We start from the raw sequence: 23120 nt of genomic DNA, 5'->3' as shown, positions 1-23120 counted from the left end.
GTGGTGTAGCATCGCACTCTGGCATTTTCTTTTAATTCTGCGCCTAAATTTCATATATCAGGCACTATCGTCTTTACAGTCATACTAGATATATTGTAACTAGTTAAGCTCTTAACATTCTTGCAAGAGGCTATTAGCAGTATTATATTTCTGTAGTGCTATGATGACTAATGTACTAATAAACCATTACAAACACATCTCCTAAGGCCCTGAGCAGTATAATATTTCTGTAGTGCGATGATGACTAATTTACTAATAAATCATTAAAAAAATCTCCTAAGGCCCTGATTCACAAAGAAATATAATCTGTATAGTGCAGATTTTCGTGTATATTGTGCCTAGATAACTTCAGTTTTTAGATCAACTAAATTGCATGCAGTGTATGTTAGAAATAAAGTCACAAACACTTCCACGTAAGAGCAAACAGACTGTAGCAGTAAACATGTTAGGCATGTATTTTCAACAGAGAAGAGTGAAGTTGTGATGACTTTTGACTTGGAACTTTGCAATTGTTTTTAAATTTAGCAAGCTTTGCAAAGTGCAGAGCTAGCAAAGATTAAAAAATGGCTTTCTTTGCCAGTCCACTGCAGCAGTGAAGTGGCACTATTGTTGTCGGGAAGAACAGCTGGTGGATTTGGGCTGCCTGACAGAGTTTCTACTCTTAGTTCTCCCAAAAAAGTAATAGGAGGTCCTGAGCAACTTTCCTCTCCTTCCACATAACGTCATATTCCACACTAATAATCCCTCTTCTACTGTTGCCTCGTGCACTCCAGAATACCTAAAGTTGCATGTGCAAACGGTGTAAGAAAGCACACTGAAAATGTTTTAGAATACTTAGGTAGTCAGACATTGTGGGTGATCCCCTGCCTGACCCTCCTGTAGTATTATGATGTGGGATTATCCAAATTGGTACCTTTAATTCCAGATTTACAGATTTCAAAACATCTGTCAAAATATTGCATAAATGGCATCTAAAATGATGTTTCTATCTACAGCAAAGACACAAAAAAAGAACAAAGTAGGGCTTGAGGATGTTCCATATGCAGTGCTAAATTTGAAAAAACAATGATGGTGCCCAGTGTTTTTTACAAGTTTGCTGGCCCACTTACATATCTTGTACCACCCTCTTCTACCATTTGCACTGCCCGTTCCCACCACTGGCACTATATCCTGACAGCATGTACACTGGCCCAAGCCTAATGCCTGACCTGAATTGCAGTGAGTAAGCCTGCTTTCCACAAAAAGGGTTTGAGAGGTTCTCACCCAAGAAAATGCTTCTAGATGTGGTTAAATAGTGCATTTTACATCATAATTAGCACCTACATTTACTAAAAAAAGGCTCAGAAAGTGCACTCTGCAGGCTGGCTGTGTGGATGAGGTCTGGTAAGGTGGCAAGTTGCTATTTGAGATAGACTGGTCAGGAATTAGGAAATCTATCTTAACGTTTTGTCAAAGCTACTGACCCCAGGCTTTATAAATATAGATGCTGCATGAGATGCGGTATCGAATGAAGTTGACATATTCAAAAGGATCGGGGGGCCATGATACCCTTGTTCAGGATCATGTGGAGTTTGTTTTGAGCTGCAAGCAAAGCTCCCAATGTCTAGTGATAAACTTGAAGTCCTATTACATTTCTCTAGGGTCTTACTATACATTCCTGTTTTTACCTATGTGATGTGTAGCATGTGAAGTACATGTTAATATTTCCCTTTTAAATGTGAATAGTAGTGCACATGAAATGGACTGCAACTTGAATTAGCAAGACCTTCCAGCCCCAGTGTTTCATTGATGCTCATGTAATTGTGTGCCCACAGCAATAAACCACCATTTCACCTTAGCAAATCTTCATGGAGCATTTCATTTTGCCATTCGAAGACTGCCAATGAAGATCAAGAGAGTCTCAGAGCCATATCTTAATTCTTGCCAGTTAAGGAGGCATTGGTGTTCAGTGGTACTGCTGGGAACCATATTCAGACTTTTTTCTGAAGTGCATTTATTACCCTGGTGCTGGATCTGAATGTGTGGTACGCCAATAGAGCCAGGTGGGGCCATGGCCAGCAGTGCATGGAGTAGGTTGCCCCAAGATGAGCTCCCAGCTGATGTGGTCAATCCCCTGTAATCCAGGGGCCACGAAGACCTGGGAGATAACCTTCAAACAGATGGAGAATAGAGAGGCCAGGCCTGGATTGAGAAATCTGTTTGTTTGACAAGGTATGGAGTAATCCCAAGATGAAGGGAAGCATGACTTGCCTACTGTGAGGACAAGATGGCACCTGAGATGTTGGTGTGGATCGACCCACAATAGCAGTGACATCCATCCACCTTGAGCACTGGAAACCCAGGAGAGTCACTCTGGCCCCAGCTTACTTTCTCTTCATTACGTCTAAAAGTACTTGATCTGGGGGTCACCCCAGGAAGAGCTTGTACCTGGCAGGAAGACCAGGGAAGCCCACTCTGGAGCGCTCGGGAAATACCTTTTAATGGTTTATTGGTCAATGACTGAGACTGAAATAGACTGGGGGTTCCAATTACAGCCACCCTCTTCACCTGTCTGACCTGTATGCACCATGAGAGCCACAGAAGGAAGAGATGCATTGGGAGTACACTGTTGAGACTTGAAGAAGGACTGAAAACAGTGATAGCCCGGTGGGGAGACTGAGGCTGGATAAGGCAGGCCCAATGTCAGAGGTGTGAACACAGTGTTACTGTAGGAAGCAGGGAACACCCACCCTGCTCCATGTTGATACGAGGGTAGCAGCCTCTCAGATTGCAATAGAAAGCAGCCTGCAGGGTCTCTGAAAAATGAACAAGCCAAGTCAAGGTTTTGTGCAGCACCCCAGCAACAAATCCTAGGAACCACAGCCATCCAAGAACTGCGCAAAGTGTCATAATTCCCACAGAAGGAGGAGAAACTGGAGCCCTTTAAGGAAACATACAGCAGTTCCTCTGCACACAGCTTGATCATCACTGCAAACTGATGGAAAGATTTAATCAGTGAGAGGGCACCATAAAGATAGGTGAAGATTGTAAGGAGGGCTCTCAGTTCACAGAAATCACTGGGTCTACCTATTAAGCTCCGCAACTGGGGTACAACTGCTTTCCAAAGCCTACTGACATGGGTAGGACTAAAACATGTAATGAAATTGGAATGTTTTCAGGTCCCAGAATGAAAATCCTGGAATCTTTAGCAGAATGATAGGGATCCATGGCAGAACAGAGACTGGGCTTGCAGGACAAACTGGATAAAGTCCTGAAGGTGATAACAGCCCCTAGAGAAGCACTCGAGGCCAACATTGACACTGTGCTGGTAGATGTGAAGATTCTGAGGAACAATCAACACAAGTTAGGAGAGAGAGTAAAACAAACTGAAGATGCCATAAGTGAGATCCGACTATTCATGGACAGCCTTCAAAAGTAACTTATTAACTTAATGCAAAATGTGGGATTCCTCAATTATAGGGTGGAAGACATGGAGGGCCAGAGTAAACAGAGTGACATTTGAGTGGTTGGTCTATCCTCAGAGCTTGAAGAAGCAAACACGGTGGCCTCCCTGAAAGGCTCTGGGGCTCTTAAAGTTCTTTGCACTGGAGAGAGTTCATAGGGTGCCAGCACAATGCACTACTCCATGAGTGACTCCTAGACTGATGGTGATTGTTGGACTTTTTTGCTTATGCAGGGTCATCCCCAATCTTTTGCCTCCTGCCTCCTTTTTATTATGACCTTTTGCTGTTGGCTTTTGAACTCTGAGCACTTCATCACTGCTAACCAGTGCTAAAGTACATATGCTCTCTGTGTAAATTGTATGGTTAATTGGTTCATCTATGACAGGCATATTTGATTTCCTAGTAAGTCCCTAGTAAAGTGCACTAGAGGTGCCAGGGCCCGTAAATCAAATGCTACTAGTGGGCCTGCAGCATTGGTTGTGCCACCCACATTAGTAGCCCTGTAATCATGTCTCAGACCTGCCACTGCAGTGTCTGTGTATGCAGTTTCTAAACTGTAAATTTGACTTGGCAAGTGTACCCACTTGCCAGGCCTAAACCTTCCCTTTTCTTACATGTAAGGCACCCCTAAGGTAGGCCCTAGGTAGCCCCAAGGGCAGGGTGCAGTGTATGGTTAAGGTAGGACATATAGGGCCTCATTTCAACCCTGGTGGTCTAAGACCGCCAGGGCTGTTTTGGCGATTGTACCGCCAACAGGTTGGTGGTACAATCTGGCGAATTACGACCGCGGCAGTAGCACCGCAGTCACACCGCTGGGACCGGCGGTTTCCCGCCATGGTTGTCCCGGCTGTTTTAATCCGCCAGGGCAGCGCTGCAAGCAGCGCTGCCCAGGGGATTACGAGTCCCCTTTCCGCCAGCCTGTCCATGGCGGTAGAGACCGCCATGGAAAGGCTAGCGGGAAGGGGAGTTGCGGGGCTCTTGGCATGGGCAGTACAGGGGCCCCCAGGCACAGCCCCACCATGCTTTTCACTGTCTGCACAGCAGACAGTGAAAAGCACGACGGGTTCAGCTGCACCCGTCGCACGGCCGCAACCCCGCCGGCTCCATTAGGAGCCGGCTCCCATGTTACAGCTGACATCCCGCCGGCCCAGCGGGGATCTCATAATGCGGCCAGCGGGATTGCGGCCACATTGGCACACGCTCGGCGGTTAAACCTTGGCAGGCGGCTGTTGTAATGAGGGCCATAGTAATGTGTTTTATGTCCTAACAGTGAAATATTGCTAAATTTGTTTTTCACTGTTGCAAGGCCTTTCCCTCTCATAGGTGAGCATGGGGGCTACCTTTAAATATGATTGAAGTGTAGATCCCCTTTGGGAGTGGATAAACATGTGGAGTTTGGAGTCTTTGAGCTCACAGTTTAAAAATACGTCTTTTAGTAAAGTTGATCTTATGATTGTGTGTTTGAAAATGCCGCTTGTAGAAAGTGAGTATTTTCTTGCATATACTACTTCTGTGACTCTGCCTGTTTGTGGATTCCCTGTCTGGGTCAGTTTGACCGTTGCAGTGGTTGCACCTCTCACTAGACAGTGACAAAAAGGAAGAAGCTGGGGTGTAGTTTTCATTTCCTGATGAGCCATCTGTATTAGGAGGGAGGGGAGGAATGGTCACTCACACCTGAAAGGGCTATGCCTGGCCCTCACACAATGCAGTCTCCAACCCCTTGGTGAGTGTCTGGGGCCTGGCCTGGACAAGGCAGGATTTCACAAACAAGAGAGACTTTGCTTTGAAGTGGGCCTTCTTCAAAGGGCAAAATGGGTATAAGAAGGGCACCCAAAACCACAGATTTTAGAACACTTCTGGTTACCAAGAAGAACCTCTGCCTGGAGAAGAGCTGACGAGCTGAAGAAGAAGAGCTGCCCTGCCTGTGACTGTGCTTCGTGGAGCCCTCCTACAGTTGCTGCTTCTGACTGTGCTAGTGGACAAAGACTGGACTTTGCGTTGCCTTTCTTCTTGTGAAGATCTCCAAGGTCTTGATTTAGAGCTTGCCTCCTGTTATTTGAAGTCTCAGTGATAGCAAAGACTTCTCTCTGCCAGCACCTGGAGTCTCTGGAGAGATTCCTACTCTGCCATGTGGTGCCCATCCAGTTCCTTGGACTCTGAAAGGAGAAGCTGGCAGCCCAAGAGTGAGAAATCCACGCACAGACCGCCGTGCGGGAAAAAGATCGACACAACTCTGACCTGTGGCTGAAAAAGCGATGCGCTGCCAGTTTCGTGGCTGAAAGTCGGCGCTCTTCTGCAACATGACCGGAAGATCGATGCCCGCGGCTGGAGAAACGATGCGCAGCATTACTGACGGAGGCTGGTGAGATCGCAACCCTGCGCTACGTGGTTCTTGGACCATCGTGCGGCTGAATTTCTGACGCAAACACCGCTGGGTGTGTAAAAACGATGCAAGGCCTGCCCGGGCCCAAGAGTGCTGACCGGATCGACGCATCGCTCTCCTACGGAAAGAAGAAACAACGCACAGCAGCCCAAATAAAGGAGAAACAACGCAAGGTCTCACTCGTGAGTGAAATTGATGCTTCGCAAGCCCTTTTTGATGCACACTCGCCCATGAGGGGTTATTTTTGATGCACCCAAGGTACATTTTCACGCTAACAGCGTTAGCGTTATGTTTAAAATTACATGAAGACTCTTTTTGCATTTTTAGTGATAACTTGACTAGTGTATTGTGGATTTGTTGTTGTTTTGGTCTTATTTTGTTTAGATAAATATTTTCTATATTTCTATTTTTCTAAACCTGTGTTGTGTCATTTTGTAGTGTTTTCATAAAGTTACTCTGTGTGTTGGTACAAATACTTTACACCTAGCACTCTGAAGTTAAGCCTTCTGCTCGTGCCAAGCTACCAATGGGGTGGGGAGGGGTTTTCTGAGAGTGATTCTCTTTTGCCCTGACTAGAGTGAGGGTCCTTGCTTGGACGGGGGGTAACCTGACTGCCGACCAAAGACCCCATTTCTAACAATGACTTGCTTACTTCACTTAAAAGAACATAATCTAATACTTCAAAAGGCTAGGTCTGCTGGGCAATATAAGGTTGAAAATAGTATGGTATCACTCTTTCAAAACTGCACAGCAGCAGGTCAATACAAGTCAACATTGTTTATCAAAGTCAAAGGAAAGCATGAGAGGGAGTGGAGTAAAGTACATGTTGCTTTTTTCTGACCAAAATGAAGGTAATGGAAACACTCTCTTCTTTAACAAATGTCAGAAACATCGGACTGGATGAAGCAGCAAATGGCAGGCAAAGAAGATGGAGCATGGACAAACAACAACAATTCCCAAAGAAAAGGAGATCGAGGGAATTTCAAGAAGCAGAGGAATCACATGTAAGACCAAACAGCAGGTTAAAATGCAAAGGTGGTGGCAGAGGAAATTTTAAGCATTTACGAATGCCCATTGCCTGGACCCCAGGCATAGGAGAAGCTTGGACTCTGATGATTCAGAATCGGACTCTGAGATGTCCTCAGATGCGGTCCCAAAAATACCGCAACCAGTGACCAGACTTGCAAACAATTAGATGAGTGTAAAGAAATGGGCTGTCGAAGTAGGGATGGGGAGCGGTTGGGTATGGGAGGCAGAAAGCAGGAAAGAGGGGAGGTCAACAGAGAAAGTGACAGTAATACTAGGTATACCACCTCCTGGCATCTACGCACTTAGAAGTGTGAGGGATTAGTAATTGAATGACAACACAGTGTGCAGGAATATGGGGATAAGACATTGTTTTGTTGCCTTAAGGATCATGACGAGGGATACTTCTCTCCCTCTATCCTGTGCGGTTAGCATGTATATTGTAGCTGCTTGGCATATACGTATTAAATTTCTGGGGAAAAATGATGATGAGGAACAAATTGTTTTAAAAAAAGTGTTTTAGCTGCCAAATTTTAACTATACACCTAGACTGAAATAAAACCCCATGTTTAATCTAAATGATAGGTATTAGGGGGTTAGGTGCATTTTTAAGGAAAGTAATTTTATGTGTTTTAAGGCTGAAACATATGTTATTCTATTTTATTCTTATCTCTTTTTAACTCAATTTCTTTTTCCTTTTCATTCAATTGTTGGTTGTTTTGCTTTTATGGTTGAAAGTAACCGAATAAAGCTATGTGTTGATGATGATGATGACAACACAGTTTATGTTGGGTAGATATCCATCACTTCTCAGCCCTGGGGAGAGGGAGTTCGTAAATGTTCTAGATATTCTATGGTGATTACTCAGCTCTTCCTACTTAGTGGATTTATAGGTAGGGCAATCATGATAGCAGTTGGTGATATGCGTCTTCTGGGATTAACTTGTATGAATTTATATGAACTGTGCAGCAGGAATACATTTGAAACAGTAAAATATGCATGTTACTAGCTTGAAATGTGAGAGGGGTGGGAAAGGTGAGCAAGATTATCTAGGGCTACACACATCTGCAGCTCACGGGGTGTCCAGGTAGCATTCCTTCAAGAGACCCATTTCAGAGACCCAGAAACTGCAAGATTATACTGAAGATTGAGGGAGTCAGATTTATGCAACCTGATTTGCTTCATACATAAGGAGGACCCTGATATGGATCAGACATGTTGTTACATTTGTGCAACAGAAGTCCAAATAGATAGAAAGGGACGCTATGTCCTGGTATAGGAGAAACTAGGTGGAACTTAGATAATCCTGAGACGTTTACATGCCATTAATATGGTCTTCTTTGTAAAACTACTTCAAAAGCTCTCCCAAGCCACTCAATTCCCTAAATGACTGACTTTAACTGTGCCCTAGATGTAGGATTAGACCACTATGCTTCCCCTTTGCTCAATTCCCTGGCCATAAAGACAGCTTGTGTGTTTGCTAGTAAGGGAGATGATCGGGTTCTAGAGGGTGTGTGGAGGCTGAATCATGGCTTTGATGGGGAGTGTTCCTTTTTCTCCGTAGTGCATGGTTTGCCATGAGATTGGACAGAATTCTGTACTTGTGATATTAAAGTCAGTTGGACACCCAAATGGAATATCTTGGTAAACATTATCCAATCATAATGTCCTAATGATAAGATTATGTTGGGGATATCAGACTCGCAGTCCAGCGTGGAGATTGCAGGGAGCAATGTTAGACAATGAAACATTCAGGGAGTCCTCAAAAGAAGATATTTGAGATTACGTCAGAATAAACCAAGGCACTGTTGTAGGCCTACTGGCTGAATGGGAGATATCAGGGTAGCTCAGAGGGGACACTGAATCAGTCAGACAGTAGGAGTCAGGAAAGAATTACTTTTCATGGAGAATTTTCTTAGATATGTTAGAAAAGGAAGCAGTAACCAATTTCCTTAACAAATAACAACTGAAGTTTGAACAGGATTAATATGCTAAGGTCAACGGCGGAGAGGAAAAGCTTATTAGGGACACTGGGGTGGGAAGAGAGTAAAGGTTTGGGAGTGGGGGAAGAGGGAGTGGTTGTAGGAGGTGTCTGTCTGCTGTGTTTGGGTGCAGGTGCATGGGCTGGATGCTGTTGTGAGGTGGATGGCTCTTGGGTGTCTGAGTGCTTGCGTTTGTGTGCTTTGGGAGGAGGGGGTACAGACACAGTGGGAGAGGACACAGGGGACGTGTGCATGGATTTGGGGGTAGTGACTGCCAGTAAGGGGTGTGTAGTAATAGGCGTGATGGTGATGGGGGTAGTGGATGACGATGTAGTGCATACAAGTGTGAGTGGAGATGCTACTGGGAGGGTGGAGGCAGTGGATGATGTTATGTCTGCATCTGGATGGTATCTGTGTGAGTGCCTGTGGGATGGTGTGTGGTGCTTGTGTTTGCCTGAGCCACTCCTGTGTGTTGTCTTGGGTGCATGCTGGTCTGAATGTGTGCTTGGGATAGGTTGGGGTTGAGGGGAATGGGACTGGGTAGAGGAAGTTGGAGGGGGGAAGCTAGAGACAGGGACAATGGCTGCCGTCAGGGAGGAGACCAGAGCCTGGATTGATCTCTGTTGGGCCGCCCTGCAAGTGTGAATGCCCTCCAGGAATGCATTTGTTTGTTGCAAATGGCCTGCGAGCCCGTGGATGGCATTCACTTTGGTTGACTGCCTAACAGAGATGGATCGCAGGAGGTCAATAGCCTCCTCACTCAGGACAACAGGGCTGACTAGGGCAGGGCCTGAGGTGCCTGGGGTGAAGGGTATGCCCATCCTCCTGGGTGAGCAGGCACAGGAAACTTGCTGAGGGGCTGCTCAGAGGGCAGTGCTGGTATGGGGGTGGCAGCTGTACCTGTAGTTGGGGTGGGCATAGAGGTGTCCACCACCAGCAGGGAGCTTCCATCGGAGGAGATATCACTGTCAGAACTGTCCCCTCCTGTCTCTGCCGTGGTGCTCCCCTCACCCTCCGTCCCGCTGGTGCCCTCACAGTCAGTGGATTCGGCCTCATGGGCCCTGTGGGATGCAGCTCCCACCGTCGCCGGTGCCTCTGCTCTTCCGCCAGATGATGCTAATGCACATAAGGACAGGGTGACAAAACAAAAAGGGGGGGAACATGCAAAGGATACACTTGGTCAATGGCAGCAACAACACCACCATTGGTATACACGACACACTCACACACAGGGAACAGCCCTACACACTAGTCGATGCACTACCAGTAACAATGCTAGTTACCAGCCCATGGACAGGAATACCTAACACCAAAAGCAGCATACCTGACACTCACAGACCCCTGCTCTGTAGTGGATGCCTTCTAGCTTGGTTGGAGGTGGTTCACATCATACCCTGCCCAACATGGGGCCTACCCTGCAATGTCCGGCCTGGCCTAGGGGCACCCACAGGCCCACATCCCCCACCCAGAGACCACCGCACCACACGCAAGTAGTATATTGGGAAACTGTGCTCACCCCCTTGTGGCTGCTGTGATGCCCTCAAGCACCCATCTAGCTCCAGATAGGCCACCGCCAGTATGCAGGCCATCAGGGGGGTCAGGGTTCGATGGGCACCCCTTCTTCGTTGGGAGGACATCCCCAGCTGGGCCTCCGCCATCTTCCTTGCCAGCATCTCAGGTCCTCCCACCGTTTCTGACAGTGGGTGCTCCACCTGCCGTAGACCCCCTGGGTCCACACGTCCTTGGCGATGGCGTGCCATATACCCTTTTTCTGATGGGCGCTGACCTGCTGAAAAAGGTATCAGTCATACCGTCTGGCCTGTTACACTCATGGCCCACCACAGTCCTCACATCCCCTTACGCACAGACATTGCCCACCATACTTGCAGCACACTGCCCAGAACCCTTCCACCAACCCCCCTACACGAGGCCCTCACACACAGCACTCCATGCATCCATGCTCCTTGCATTGTGCTCACAGTGTACTCACCTGTTGGTCTGGAGGCCCATACAGCATTCGGTACTGGAGTAGGACTCCATCCACCAGTCTCTCCAACTCCGCAGCGGTGAAGGCAGGGGCCCTTTCCCCAGTGACACGAGCCATTGTCGGTTCCAGATACAGGTCACAGCAGCACTTGCAGTGTAGGTCCTCTCCTGTTGAAGGTCAGGTAGCAAGTGAGTGAACAGATAGAAAATGGTGGTCACGTCCGTGGAGGTTCGTACCATCACCACCGGTGTACATCACCATTGGCCACTATACCCAGAGGGCCCAATGACAACCAATGAGGAGTTACACTGCGGTACTAGAACGCCTCCCACAACGACGCACAACGTCAGTGGCATTACATCATTTCCACATGTCCACCCACACAGGACAAGCAGACGCCATTTCAGTGGGGGGGCCTAACTGCATTACAGTACACATAGGCACCATACTGTTACAGTCACAACATGCAATGTGGTGTAGTGTTTAGAAATGTGGTACACTGACCAGCTGCTCCCCATTTTGCCACCTAGATTACAACTGCTGCGTATCAATAGGAGATGGAGACATCTACATGTGTACAGACCCCCGGTGGACTTGGCAACAATGGAGCACAGGCACATTATCCTCACCTATAGACTGGACAGGGCCACAATCACAGAGCTGTGTGCTCAATTGGAGCCTGACCTGATATCTACTATCCGTCAGCCCACTGGGATCCCACCTCTTGTGCAAGCCCTATCTGTGATCCATTTCTTGGCAAGTGGCTCCTTCCAAGTGACAGTGGGCTTGGCAGCTGGAATCTCTCAGCCAATGTTCTCAATAGTCCTGACCGGAGTGTTGTCTGCCCTGATTAAACACATGCGCAGCTACATTGCTTTCCCCCAGGTGGAGGATTTGGCCACAGTGAAAGCTGACTTCTATGCAATGGGACATATCCCCAACATTTTTGGGGCTACTGATGGTTCACTTACTGCATTTGTCCCCCCACCCGGAGAAATGAACAGGTGTTCAGAAATCGAAAGAGCTTTCACTCGATGAATGTGCAGATAGTGTGCCTGGCAGACCAGTACATCTCCCATGTCAATGCAAGGTATCCTGGCTCTGTGCATGATGTCTATATCCTGAGGAATAGCAGAATCCCATATGTGATGGCTCAACTCCAGAGGCACCGGGAGTGGCTAATAGGTGAGCCCTGGTTTGCACCCAGTGTATGTTGTTGTATTGGTATGGTGTGGGCCCTAATGGTTAGTGTGTGTCTAACAGTTGTCCCTCGATATTTGCAGGTGACTCTGGTTACCCCAACCTCTCATGGCTTTTGACCCCTGTGAGGAATCCCAGGACAAGGGCAGAGGAACGTTACAATGAAGCACATGGGTGAACAAGGAGAATAATAGAGAGGACATTTGGCCTCCTGAAGGCCAGGTTTTGTTGCCTACATCTAATAGGTGGATCCTTGTACTACTCACACAAGAAGGTGTGCCAGATAATCGTGGCATGCTGCATGTTGCATAACCTTGCCTTGAGACGCTAGGTGCCTTTTCTGCAGGAGAATGAGGATGAGGATGAGGACAACAGAACAGCTATTATACGACAGTACTTCCAGTGACACACAGGTAAGACACTGTAACTTCACTTTGCATTGACAGTTTTGCATTTGACATTGTACATGGCAGGCAGATTCTCCCAATTCTATGGCCACTTACTGTACCCTTTGGTATCTCTATTTTCAGATATCTGTGCCCCACTCTGGCACCTGGTGTGTTGACTGCAGCCAACTACAGGTCATTCCTATGTATACATTGCTGTGCAGTTGAATTACAGTGTTTAAACCTTGTTAAACAAATACATAGTTAAATCATTTGACATACTCCATACTTGTATTTTTTCAAAGGATGTTTATTTAAGTGCTAGTAAGCAGAGGGGTATGTTCAATGGGCTGGGGTGATGGTGGAGGGAAGTCCAGTATAGAGTTCAGTCTATTTGTAGCACAGGTGCATTGTCCAAGGGGGCATAGGAAGGGGAGCAATGGCAGTTCAAAGTGGACAGGGTGACAGAGTGGGATACAAGGGTGACAATCAGGAGAGTCTTATTTCCTGGTGGGGTCTTGGCAATGTTCTCTGGCTTCTGCCTGGATCGCAGGGACCGTTTGCGGGGTTGTTCTCCTTCTGCAGGGGGAGGGGTGCTGGTGGCCTGTTGTTCCTGTGGCAGGGCCTCCTGTCCACTAGCGGCAGTGGAGGGCTGTTCATCGGTGTGGCTAGTGTCAGGGGCTGGGTGGTGTGCCACTGCCTCCCTCTTGGTGTTGGCCATGTCTGCCAACGCCCGTGCAATGTTGACCAGGGTGGTGTGTATGTCCTTCAAGTCCTGTCTGATCCCCAGGTTCTGTCCCTCCTGCAGCAGCTGGGTCTCCTGCAATTTGTACAGTATCTGGCCCATCGTCTCCTGGGAATGGTGGTATGATCCCAGGATGTTGGTGAGTGCCTCCTGGAGAGTCGGTTCCCTGGGCCTGTCCTCCCCTGTCGCACAGCAGTCCTCCCACTTTCCCTATTGTCCTGTGCCTCTGTCCCCCTAAATCGTGTGCCCACTGCCACTGACCCCAGGTACCTGACCATCCTGTGTTTGTGGGGTGGCCTAGGGTCCCTGTAATGGTGGACACACTGCTGATTGACGTGTCCTGGGGACAGAGGTATGGGCCCACTGGGTGGGTGCTGTGGTGGTGTTTCCTGAGGGGGGAGGCTCTGTCATGGTATTTGACTGTGCCTGGGTACCCGACTGTCTGGAGGTCCCTGATGGGCCAGGTTGGTCATCCAGATCCAGGTGACCAGAGCTGCTGTCATCACTGTGGGCTTCTTCTGGGGGGGACTGGATGTTGCTGGCACCTCCTGACCGGTGACGTTGGGTGGGGGACCTGTGGGGATAAAAATGCAGTGTTATTGTTTCTGCATGTGACATCTTGTGCATGGGTGTGTTGCTCTGTATGGTTGTGATTGCCCTGTCAGATTTGCCTTGTGTGAGTAGTGATTTTGTGGGCTAGGTGATTGTCTCTAATGTGCATGCTTTAGTGATGAGTTTCCATGCAGGGCTGTGAGTGATGTCCATGCATTGGTGGTGCATGCAGGGCTTGGTATTGGGATGGGTGGGTTGTGATGGTGGGGTGTATGTGAGGTGGGGAGTGATGGGGTGAGGGTAGGGATGGGGGTATGTGATGGCATGCAGGTACGGGATGATAGTAATAGAGATTTGACTTAACAGAGTCCAGTCCTCCTGCTACTTCTGCCAGGCCCTCAGGATGCAGTATTGCCAAGATTTGCTCCTCCCATGCTGTGAGTTGTGGGGGAGGAGGTGGGGATCCACTGCCGGTCCTCTGTACAGCTATGTGGTGTCTTACAACCACGGAACGCACCTTCCCCCGTAGGTCATTCCACCTCTTCCTGATGTCATCCCTTGTTCTGGGGTGCTGTTCCATGGTGTTGACCCTGTCCACGATTCTCCGCCATAGCTCCATCTTCCTAGCAATGGACGTCTGCTGCACCTGTGATACGAATAGCTGTGGCTCTACCCAGATGATTTCCTCCACCATCACCCTTAGCTCCTCCTCTGAGAACTTGGGGTGTCTTTGTGGTGACATGGGTGTAGTGTGAGTGGTGTGTGTGAGGGTGTGTGGGGTGCTGTGTTGGGGTGTGTGCTGTAAGGTGCGTGGATATTTTATGGGTGATGTTGTTCGGTGGCTCTGGTTCTGTGGGTGCTCTTGGTGTGTCTCTCTCTCTCAGTTGTCAATTATTTTGAGTCGTAAAGGGTAGTGGGTATTGTGGGTGTGTGTTTTATAGTGGTGTGGATGTGTGGGTGTGGTTTGTGTATGTGTGTCAGGAGTATGTAGTTTGAATTGTCCAATGTAGTGTTGTTTTGTTTGAGTGTGTGTGTGTATTTTTAGTGAGGCGGTATGTACCACTGATGGTTTACCGCGGTTGAATGTCCGCCACAGTGATTCGTCGGTCATAATGCCATGGGCGTAGTTCTGTTGGCGTAACGGTGTGGGTTTGGATATCGCCAGTTTATCACTGACCTTTGGGCTGGCAGACTTGTGTGTGTGTCTGTATAGTGACGGATTGCTATGTGTGGGTCATAATATGGATAGCGGTAAACCGCTGTGGCAGCGGTATGTTGGCGGTAGCCGGCATGGTGGTACGCAGGATTTACCGCCAATGTCATAATGAGGGCCTGAATCTGAATGAAAAAATGCCAAGAAATGCACATTATACTTTACATGACAGATGGATGGAAACTCACCAGAAAACAAAAAGTCTCGACAACTGTATGTTAAGGAAACCAACAGGAATCCTGTTTAGTAAACATATATTAATAACAAATGCAATGAAATGTGAACATAAAGCACCAAAGCCCGTAGGCCTGTCCAATGTCCAACTGGCACAATTGTGCCTGTCAAAGGCCCCAACTTGGCTCCTGACAGCCTAATGGCCTCCACACGGTAGGGGCATCAATGGGGCAGGCAGGCATCTCAAGGGTCTGAGGGTAGGGGGTTTGGGTTTGGGAGGGGGGTCCTTGGACTTTGGCTTGGGAGGGGGTTCCTTTGGCTTTGGTCTGGGAGGGGTTGGGTTTCAGCTTTCCTCTGGACGGAGGGGCAGGGGCTTTGGATCCATGTTTTGTGGCAGGTTTTTTTCTGTGGACAGAGGAAGGCTTCTCCACTGGTGGAGGGGCAGAAGAAGTAGAAGGGGGGTCATAGGAGCTTGGCTTGGGGAGGGAACCATGAGGGCGAGGGGCAACAAGGGGTGGGATAGGCTCAGGGAACAGGTCAAGGCGAGCAAGGAAAATCATCTTAGGAAAAAGGGGGATGGATTGGAACACAGGTTTAGGAGTGGAGGTAGAGGGAGTGATTGTAGGGATGTGTAGGTGTGCTGGATGTGGGTGCAAATAAATGCAGAATATGTATGTGTGAGACGGAGGAATGTTGAGTGTCTGAGTGCGGGCATTTATGTGTCTTGGGAGGAGGAGGAAAGAGAGGCTGGGAGTGGACAGGTAGTTCATGTGGATGAATGTTGGGGTGGTGTCTGCATGTAAAGTGGGTGTGCTGCATGTGTGAGTGATGGTGGTTGTGGTGAGTGGGGATGTGGTGCATGGGGTGCCTGTATGAGTGTCTGCCTTTGTGGTGACTGAGGGCAAAGTGGTGACAGCAACTGGGATTGAGGATGCAGTGCTGGCAGGTGTGAGTGGTGATGTGACAGCAAGGGAGGACGTGCTGGGGAGGCAGGGAATGTAGTGGCTGATGTTGTGTCTGCTTTTGTGTGTTGAGTGTCTGCATGTTTGTGATGTGATTTGTGGTTCCTGTGTTTGTCTTTGTGTACCTTGTTTGTTGCTTTGGGTGAGTGCTTGTCTGTATGTGTGGCTTGGTTCAGAGAGGGGAGAGGGCTTTGGGATGGGGCACAGGTAGCAGGAGGGAGGACAGATGTACTAGGGCCACTGGCCGCCTTCAATGAAGAGGCCAGAGCTTGAAATGATCTCTGTAGGCCAGTCAAGGCACAGTGAATGCCCTCCAGGTAGGCACTAGTCTGCTGCATCTAGGATCCCAGGCCCTGGATGGCATTCACAATGTTTGACTGCCCTACAGAGATGGACCTCAGGAGGTCAATAGCTTTAGCATTGAGGGCAGCATGGCTGACTGGGGCAGGGGCAGAGGTGCCTGCAGTGGAGGAGACACCCACCTTCCTGGGTAAGAGGGCAGGGGCAACTGGATGGGAAGCTCCTGGGAGGGTGATACTGTTAAGGGGTGGCAGATGAGGATGGTGCTGGGATAGTCCCAGGCGTTGCCGCCACCAGGGAGCTTCCATCGCAGGAGGAATCTGTATCAGTGGTGTCTGCTCCAGTCTCCCCATGATGCTCCCCTCACCCTCCAACCCACTAGCTCCCTCAGCTTTGGTGGTCTCTGCCTCCTGGGTCCAGTGGGCTGCCCCCTCCCAACTCCCCAGTACCCCTACTCCTTCACCTGCTAATGCTAATGCACACAATGATTGAATGGTACAAATAGGAGGGGAGGGGTGAAAAATATAGGAGCATATGGTCAGTACCAATCCCCATTGCACATTAGTACATTTCAACAACATGACTCTATGAACATTCCTGAATGCACTCTCTACAGCGTCAATAGACATTTCCCTACACTCACTTTGCATACACTCTGAGGTGTATACATAATCATGGTGCCACTACAATTAAACACAGGTTCTACTCTACACTGTTAGGGCTCTTGTATACAGGATCATTACTGTGAGAATTCTGTCCATGAGTGTCATTTGTACATTGTCATACCTACCCATGTCAGTCATAATGGACATGTATAGATAGGTATGATAACCAACTTGAGATCCTGTATGTCCATGTCAAATCCTACAATTTGGCACAGTAAAAATGCCATGACAACATGTTGCTCAGATGCTCACCTATCACAGTTACTTCTGTTTTAAGTACAACTGTCTCCTACGTACATTAACCGTCATACCTACTGTAGACATCCGTGATCCCATGGCTAACATGCCCATCCAGTCTAAAGCAAACTATACAGGAAATGTACTCTGTCACTCACCCCCTTGTGGCTGCTGTTTTGCCATCAAGCGCCCATCCAACTCCGGGCAAGCCACAGCCAGTATGCGGACCATAAAGTGGGCCAGGATCCAATCGGCACCCCTTCCTCGTTCGGAGGCTGTCCTGAACTGGGCCTTTGCGGTCTTCGGGCCCAACATCTCAGATACTCCCACCACTTCCTGCAGTGGGTACTACTCCGGATATGGACCCACATCCCTTTCTTTTGATGGGCGTTGACCTGCATGGGAGGCACAGAAGGAAAGGCACATTAATATAAACCCAACAACCTATGACATTCATAGGCCTACTAACAGTACACATATCAGCATTGTACATGACTTCACACTTCCACAGCATTCCTAGCAGTCATATCTGTAGGTACATCGTCCACTGAAACATCCTGCATAAACATACTATAACACACTTACATATCCATGTAGCAACAAAAATGACCTACCTGCTGTTCTAGAGCCCCATACAGCTTTGTGTACAAGGGTAGGACCCCATCCACAAGTTTCTCCAATTCTTTCGATGTTGAGGCAGGGGCCCTATCCCCTGTAACACATGCCATTGTGGTTCCCAGAAACACGACACAACAGCACACTCAGTGGAGGTCTTGATGGCTGGAGAGTCAGGAGTCAAGTGAGATACACTGTAGAAAATGGCAGTCAAGGCCGCAGCTGTCTGCACCATCACCACCGGCGGTAGTCGTTATTGGTCCCTGAATGCCGTAGCCATCAATATTAACCAATGAGGAGTTGTACTGCGGTTCCAACAGCCATGACGGCATACGCCGGTGGAATGAGATCACTGACATCTGTCCCCTGCATGCAGGATAGACAGCAGCCATTTCGCACTTCAACTGTTACAAATACATAACTTCACAGCATCACTATTCATTTCCATCATTGACATGTGAGGAGTTACGCCCTGGGACAGAGTAAATTAAAATCAGGCAGTATGAAAATTGGAGTGTGCACAGATTCAGGAAATGACATCATGACAGTGTGGGAATAAACTTACATATTGATGGTGACTGTACATTAGCAGTGACAGACAAGCATTTCACTGATGTCATCCATTGTATATCCCATCTGTATTTGCAACTAACATCGGAATTACAACGGCTTGGCACATTGAAGTCTGCTTTGCATGCTACATGTGGCAGCATATTTGATGTTGATTCTCCATTTGTGACCCTGCGGTAGGATGCATGAATAGTAATTGTTGACATACTTGTGTTGTATGCTTTGTGTAGATGCCGACCACTGTGTATGGTGAGGCATACACCTGTGTACCAGCCCCTGTTTGACATGACAACGATGAAAGAACGCCACATCATCTCCCACTATCGACTGACCCGTGTTACATACAGCGAGCTGTGTACACAGTTGGAGTCTGATCTGCTGCCAGCCATTAGACTACCTACAGGCATTCTTCCAACTGTGCAGGTGGTATCCGTCCTCCATTTCTTGGCAACTGGCACATTCCAGGGGATAGTGGAATGGCAAAAAGCATATCTCAACGTATGTTCAGCATTGTGTTGAGGAATGTCTTCTCTGCCTTAGTCAAACATATGGAAGGCTACATACAATTTCCCAACCCTGTAGATTAAGCCACTGTAAAGGCTGATTTCCATGCAATAGGACACATCCCTCATTTCATTGGGGCCATAGATGGCACCCACATTGCATTAATACTACCCAGGGCTGATGAGCAAGTGTACACAAACCATAAGGGCTTTCACTCCATTAATGTGTAGGTGGTTTGCTTAGCTGACCAGTACATCTCCCAGGTGACTACAAGGTTTCCAGGGTCTGTCCATGATTCGTACATGCTCAGGAACAGCAGTGTTTCACAATTGATGGAGCCTCTAGAAAGAGTCAGGGCCTACCTCATTGGTGAGTATGATGAGTGTATATGTAATTACTGTTACCCCAGCTTTACTACTCAGTCTGCTTGTGACATAGTGGAATGTAAATGTTAGTTTACCCTATCCACAGGTGATTCAGGTTTTCCCAGTCTCTCCTGGCTACTGCCTCAGTGAAGAATCCAAGGCTCAGGGCTGAAGAACAGTACAATAAGGCTCATGGGAGGACAGTAAGGATGATCGAAAGGACATTTGGTCTCTTGAAGGCAAGGTTCAGACATCTGCACATCTCTGGTGGTTACTTGCAGTACTCACCAGAGAAGGTGTGCCAGATCGTGTTGGCCTGCTGTATGCTCCACAATATGGCACTTCAAAGGAATATCCCATTGCTGGAGGAGGTACGAGTAGGGAACAATCTGGTGGCAGAGGAGGGAGGAAATATGAGTGACGAGGATGAGGAAGATGTAGGCACAAGGACAGATCCCATCCAGCAGTACTTCAGCTAAGCATCTGGTAGGTACTTCTCCACGTTTAACATGTCACATATTGGTGTACAGTTTGGGTGTACTTCATTATCCATTCCTGATATGAGAAGGTGTTGATCCCATTTGGGTTTCAGATGAGTGTATCCAGGAGTGGTCTGACAGGTAGGCCAACAGTGCCACTGTGATGTTAGCTAGTCCACCTGTCTCTGTTGTATATAGTTCAGACATCCTATCTACTTCTCCACACATTTGTGACCTCTCCATTCTGGTATCACATGTTCATTGGCATAGTTTGCTGCTTCTTGTGACTTCAAGTGCTGTTAATACTTGGCATCCAACGGTGTGAGCTGCGTAGTACAACTACAATGAGTGTATATTACTCAGGTCATTAAAGTTAGTTGCAATGATTATCTTGTCTCATAGTACCTGAACAGGGTTGTGGTCATGTGTGCTATCGCATTGGATTGTCTATCAATGTGTAAACCTACAGTGTAAATTGTTTAACCATGATGTTGCGCAGGTACATACTGTTGGCAACAGTGAAAATAATATGTGATGTACATTCTGTGCTATCATTTGCAGTTGTACTATGGATGATGTTTCACCACTCTTCCCAGTCTGCTACCAGAGGACCCAGGGATATGTGGACACTGACTTTTCTGTAGGAAACCAGATGACAGCATGATAAATACACATCCTCACTGTGTTTTATGACTCAATTTCTGCGACATCTCACACATTTGTTGCACTTTAACAATGAGTAAACAGATAACCTGTGTGTGAGTGCATTTATTGTGTATACCAAAGGTTGACTAGGTTGCAAAGCAGTGGGACCATGGTGATCGATTTCATCAGTCTGTAAGGCCCATCAGTTGGTAGCACAGGTCCAGTATCCTTGTGGCATTTGGAAATGGGGCTATGGCAGTGGGAAGTCAACAAGGTGTCTCAGTGGTATACAAGGGAGACAGTTCTTGAGAGGCTATTTTCCTGGAAGTAGGGTTGGTCTTGGCTTCTGCCCCTGCAGGATGTCTGGGTCTCTGACCAAGTTTGCGTGGGGGTTCCTCAGCAACAAGGGGTGGCTCAGTGGTAGCTTGTCAGTCCTCAGGCATGACCACTATCCCACTAGCTGCAGCAGATGTAGAGGGCTGGTCAGTCGGTTGGCTAGTGGAAGGAGCCTGGTGGTGGGTGGAGGACTCACGCAGGACTGTGATGAGCTCCTGCATCAAGCCTTTCATGGAGGCCATGGTGGCATTGAGGGCATGCGATTCCTGCATGGCCTCCAGGTGGTACTCCCTCTGCTAGCTCAGGTGTCCCACAACAAGTGTAATACCTGGCCCATCTTGTCCTGAGATAGGCTGTATGTTCCCAGGACTTGTGGTATAGCCTCATAAGCAGGTGGCTTTCTGGGTTGCCCCACTCAGCGACCTCTAGGTGTACTCCCACTGGCTCTAGCCCCCTGTACCTATGACTCCGGCATGGTTTGTCCACTCCCACTTACACAAGGACCTCAATCGTCTTGTGTGGTGAGTGCTGACTCAGGTCTCTGTACAGGTGGGCACACTATGAATTGATGTGGCCTTGAGACACTGGTGTGGGGGTGCCAGACGACAGGAGTTGTGGTTGTAGAGGTTGTGGTGGGCTCCATGGTGTCCTGGGTGAGGCTGGTGGAGATGGACTTTCCAGAGAGCCCGGATGAGCCAGGTAGGTCTTCCAGTTCCAGACATCCTGTGTCGCTGTCATCACTGTGAGGGACTGGCTGTAAATGGCACTGGTTGTCTGACAACATTCTCAGTGACACCTGTGAATGACAGGGATTGTTAGTCACATCTGCCTGATGTACTTAACAGGGGCTGTGAGGTAAGTGCTATGTGTCATGCTCCAGAACTTAGGTGTAGTTATGCGAGGAGAATGTGCATTGGTAGGTGGCTAAAGGGTGATGCATTGCGGGAGTCGTAGTGCTGCATGCTGTACATGCATTGGGTGCATTTGGGAGTGTGGACTTTGCAATTGGTGTTAGTGCGGTAGGGTGGGCATGCAGGATCGCCAGGACCTTCGCCTCCCATGATGTGAGCTCCAGGGGAAGAGGTGGGGACCCACCACCAGACTTCATGAGGGCGATTTGGTGTCTGGATGCCATGGACCGGACCTTCCCCTTCAGGTCTTTCAACCTTTTGCAAATGTCATCCTTTGTGCGTGGGTGGCTTCCCACTGAGTTCACATTGTTGATGATCCTCAGCCATAACTCCGTCTATTTTGCCATTGATTTTTGCTGAACTCGTGCCCTGAACAGCTGTGGCTCGACCCTAATAATTTCCTCCGCCATGGTCCTTAATTCATCATCGGTGAAATGGGGGTGCTTTTGTCGAGACATGGTGAGTGTGATGTGTATGTGAATGTACAATATTTTAAGTGAAGTGTGATGCATGAGAGGTGCGCAGGTATCTGTGATGTCTGTGCAGTGTGATATTCAGAGTGGTCGTGCAATGTATCTCAGTTTTTTGTCATGGCAAAAGGTTGTGGGTTGTGTGTGTGTGTATGTGAGTGTGTTTTATAGGGGTGTAGGTGTGGTGTGTGTATGTGTTTCAAGTGTGGGGTATTCAAATTGGCCTACGTTGTGTTGTGTTGCAGTGGAGGTTCCATTTCGGCAGCAGCGGTCCCAACTGCCAATGGATTACCTCTGCGTTATGACTGCTATGCTGATTTGTGGGTCATTTTGGGGGGTGCGGTCTTTTTCTGTGTTGGCGGTGTGGGTGATGGGACAGCATCTCTGCCGCCGTCATACGGCCTGACGGTGTCTTTTTTGTGGCTGTGTTCTGGCAATTTTGTTTTTTCATAATTGGGCAGGCAGATTACCGCTGCCACTGGGGTCTTTTGGAGGTCGCCAGCATGGTGGTCTTCGCGAAAGACCGCCAATTTCATAGCGAGGGCAAAAGTCCCAGTACGCTGGTTTAAAGACCTGGATGTTCTACTGTGAGATCTGATCTAGGATGGTGCCAGGCATAGAGTTACATTAAAAGTTCTGAGATTCCAAATCACAGAGGAAGGTCTTGGGTCTCCAGATTATGAGTTATACTACCTGGCCTCCAAAATACAATGGAGATTGCCAGATGATTAGATGGAGAGTAACTTGAAGAGATTGGCTCAATAGGGGTAACGTTACTAATGGGTGACACTCACAAGGCCGGTTGAAAACCAAGACTCAGAGTAGCTCTTAAAATACTGAAAAAGATATGTTAGTAGAACTTTACAGAAACATCTGTATGCCTGTGTGCCACCTCTGGTAGGGCTACCAATAGTGAACAGCTTCTTGAGAGCCAGTAAAATGTTGAATGGACCTCAATTGGGATGATAAG

At 48.1% G+C, this 23120-nt stretch overlaps 1 protein-coding gene across 1 annotated transcript in view; it reads left to right on the top strand.

The window, feature by feature from the left end:
- Window positions 1-19481, top strand: part of LOC138255265 (protocadherin-23-like) — an 836716-nt gene extending 817235 nt beyond the window's left edge. The window contains exons 6-8 of the mRNA XM_069205832.1: window positions 6713-6830; window positions 18671-18866; window positions 19416-19481. Coding sequence (XP_069061933.1) covers window positions 6713-6830; window positions 18671-18866; window positions 19416-19481 — 380 coding nt within the window. The remainder of the gene's footprint in view (window positions 1-6712; window positions 6831-18670; window positions 18867-19415) is intronic.
- Window positions 19482-23120: the final 3639 nt, after the last annotated feature.

This window comes from Pleurodeles waltl, chromosome 1_2 (assembly GCF_031143425.1).
Source record: "Pleurodeles waltl isolate 20211129_DDA chromosome 1_2, aPleWal1.hap1.20221129, whole genome shotgun sequence".
NCBI lineage: Eukaryota > Metazoa > Chordata > Amphibia > Caudata > Salamandridae > Pleurodeles > Pleurodeles waltl.
Note: the sequence above shows the minus strand (reverse complement) of the source record. Positions and strands in the feature narration are given on the sequence as shown.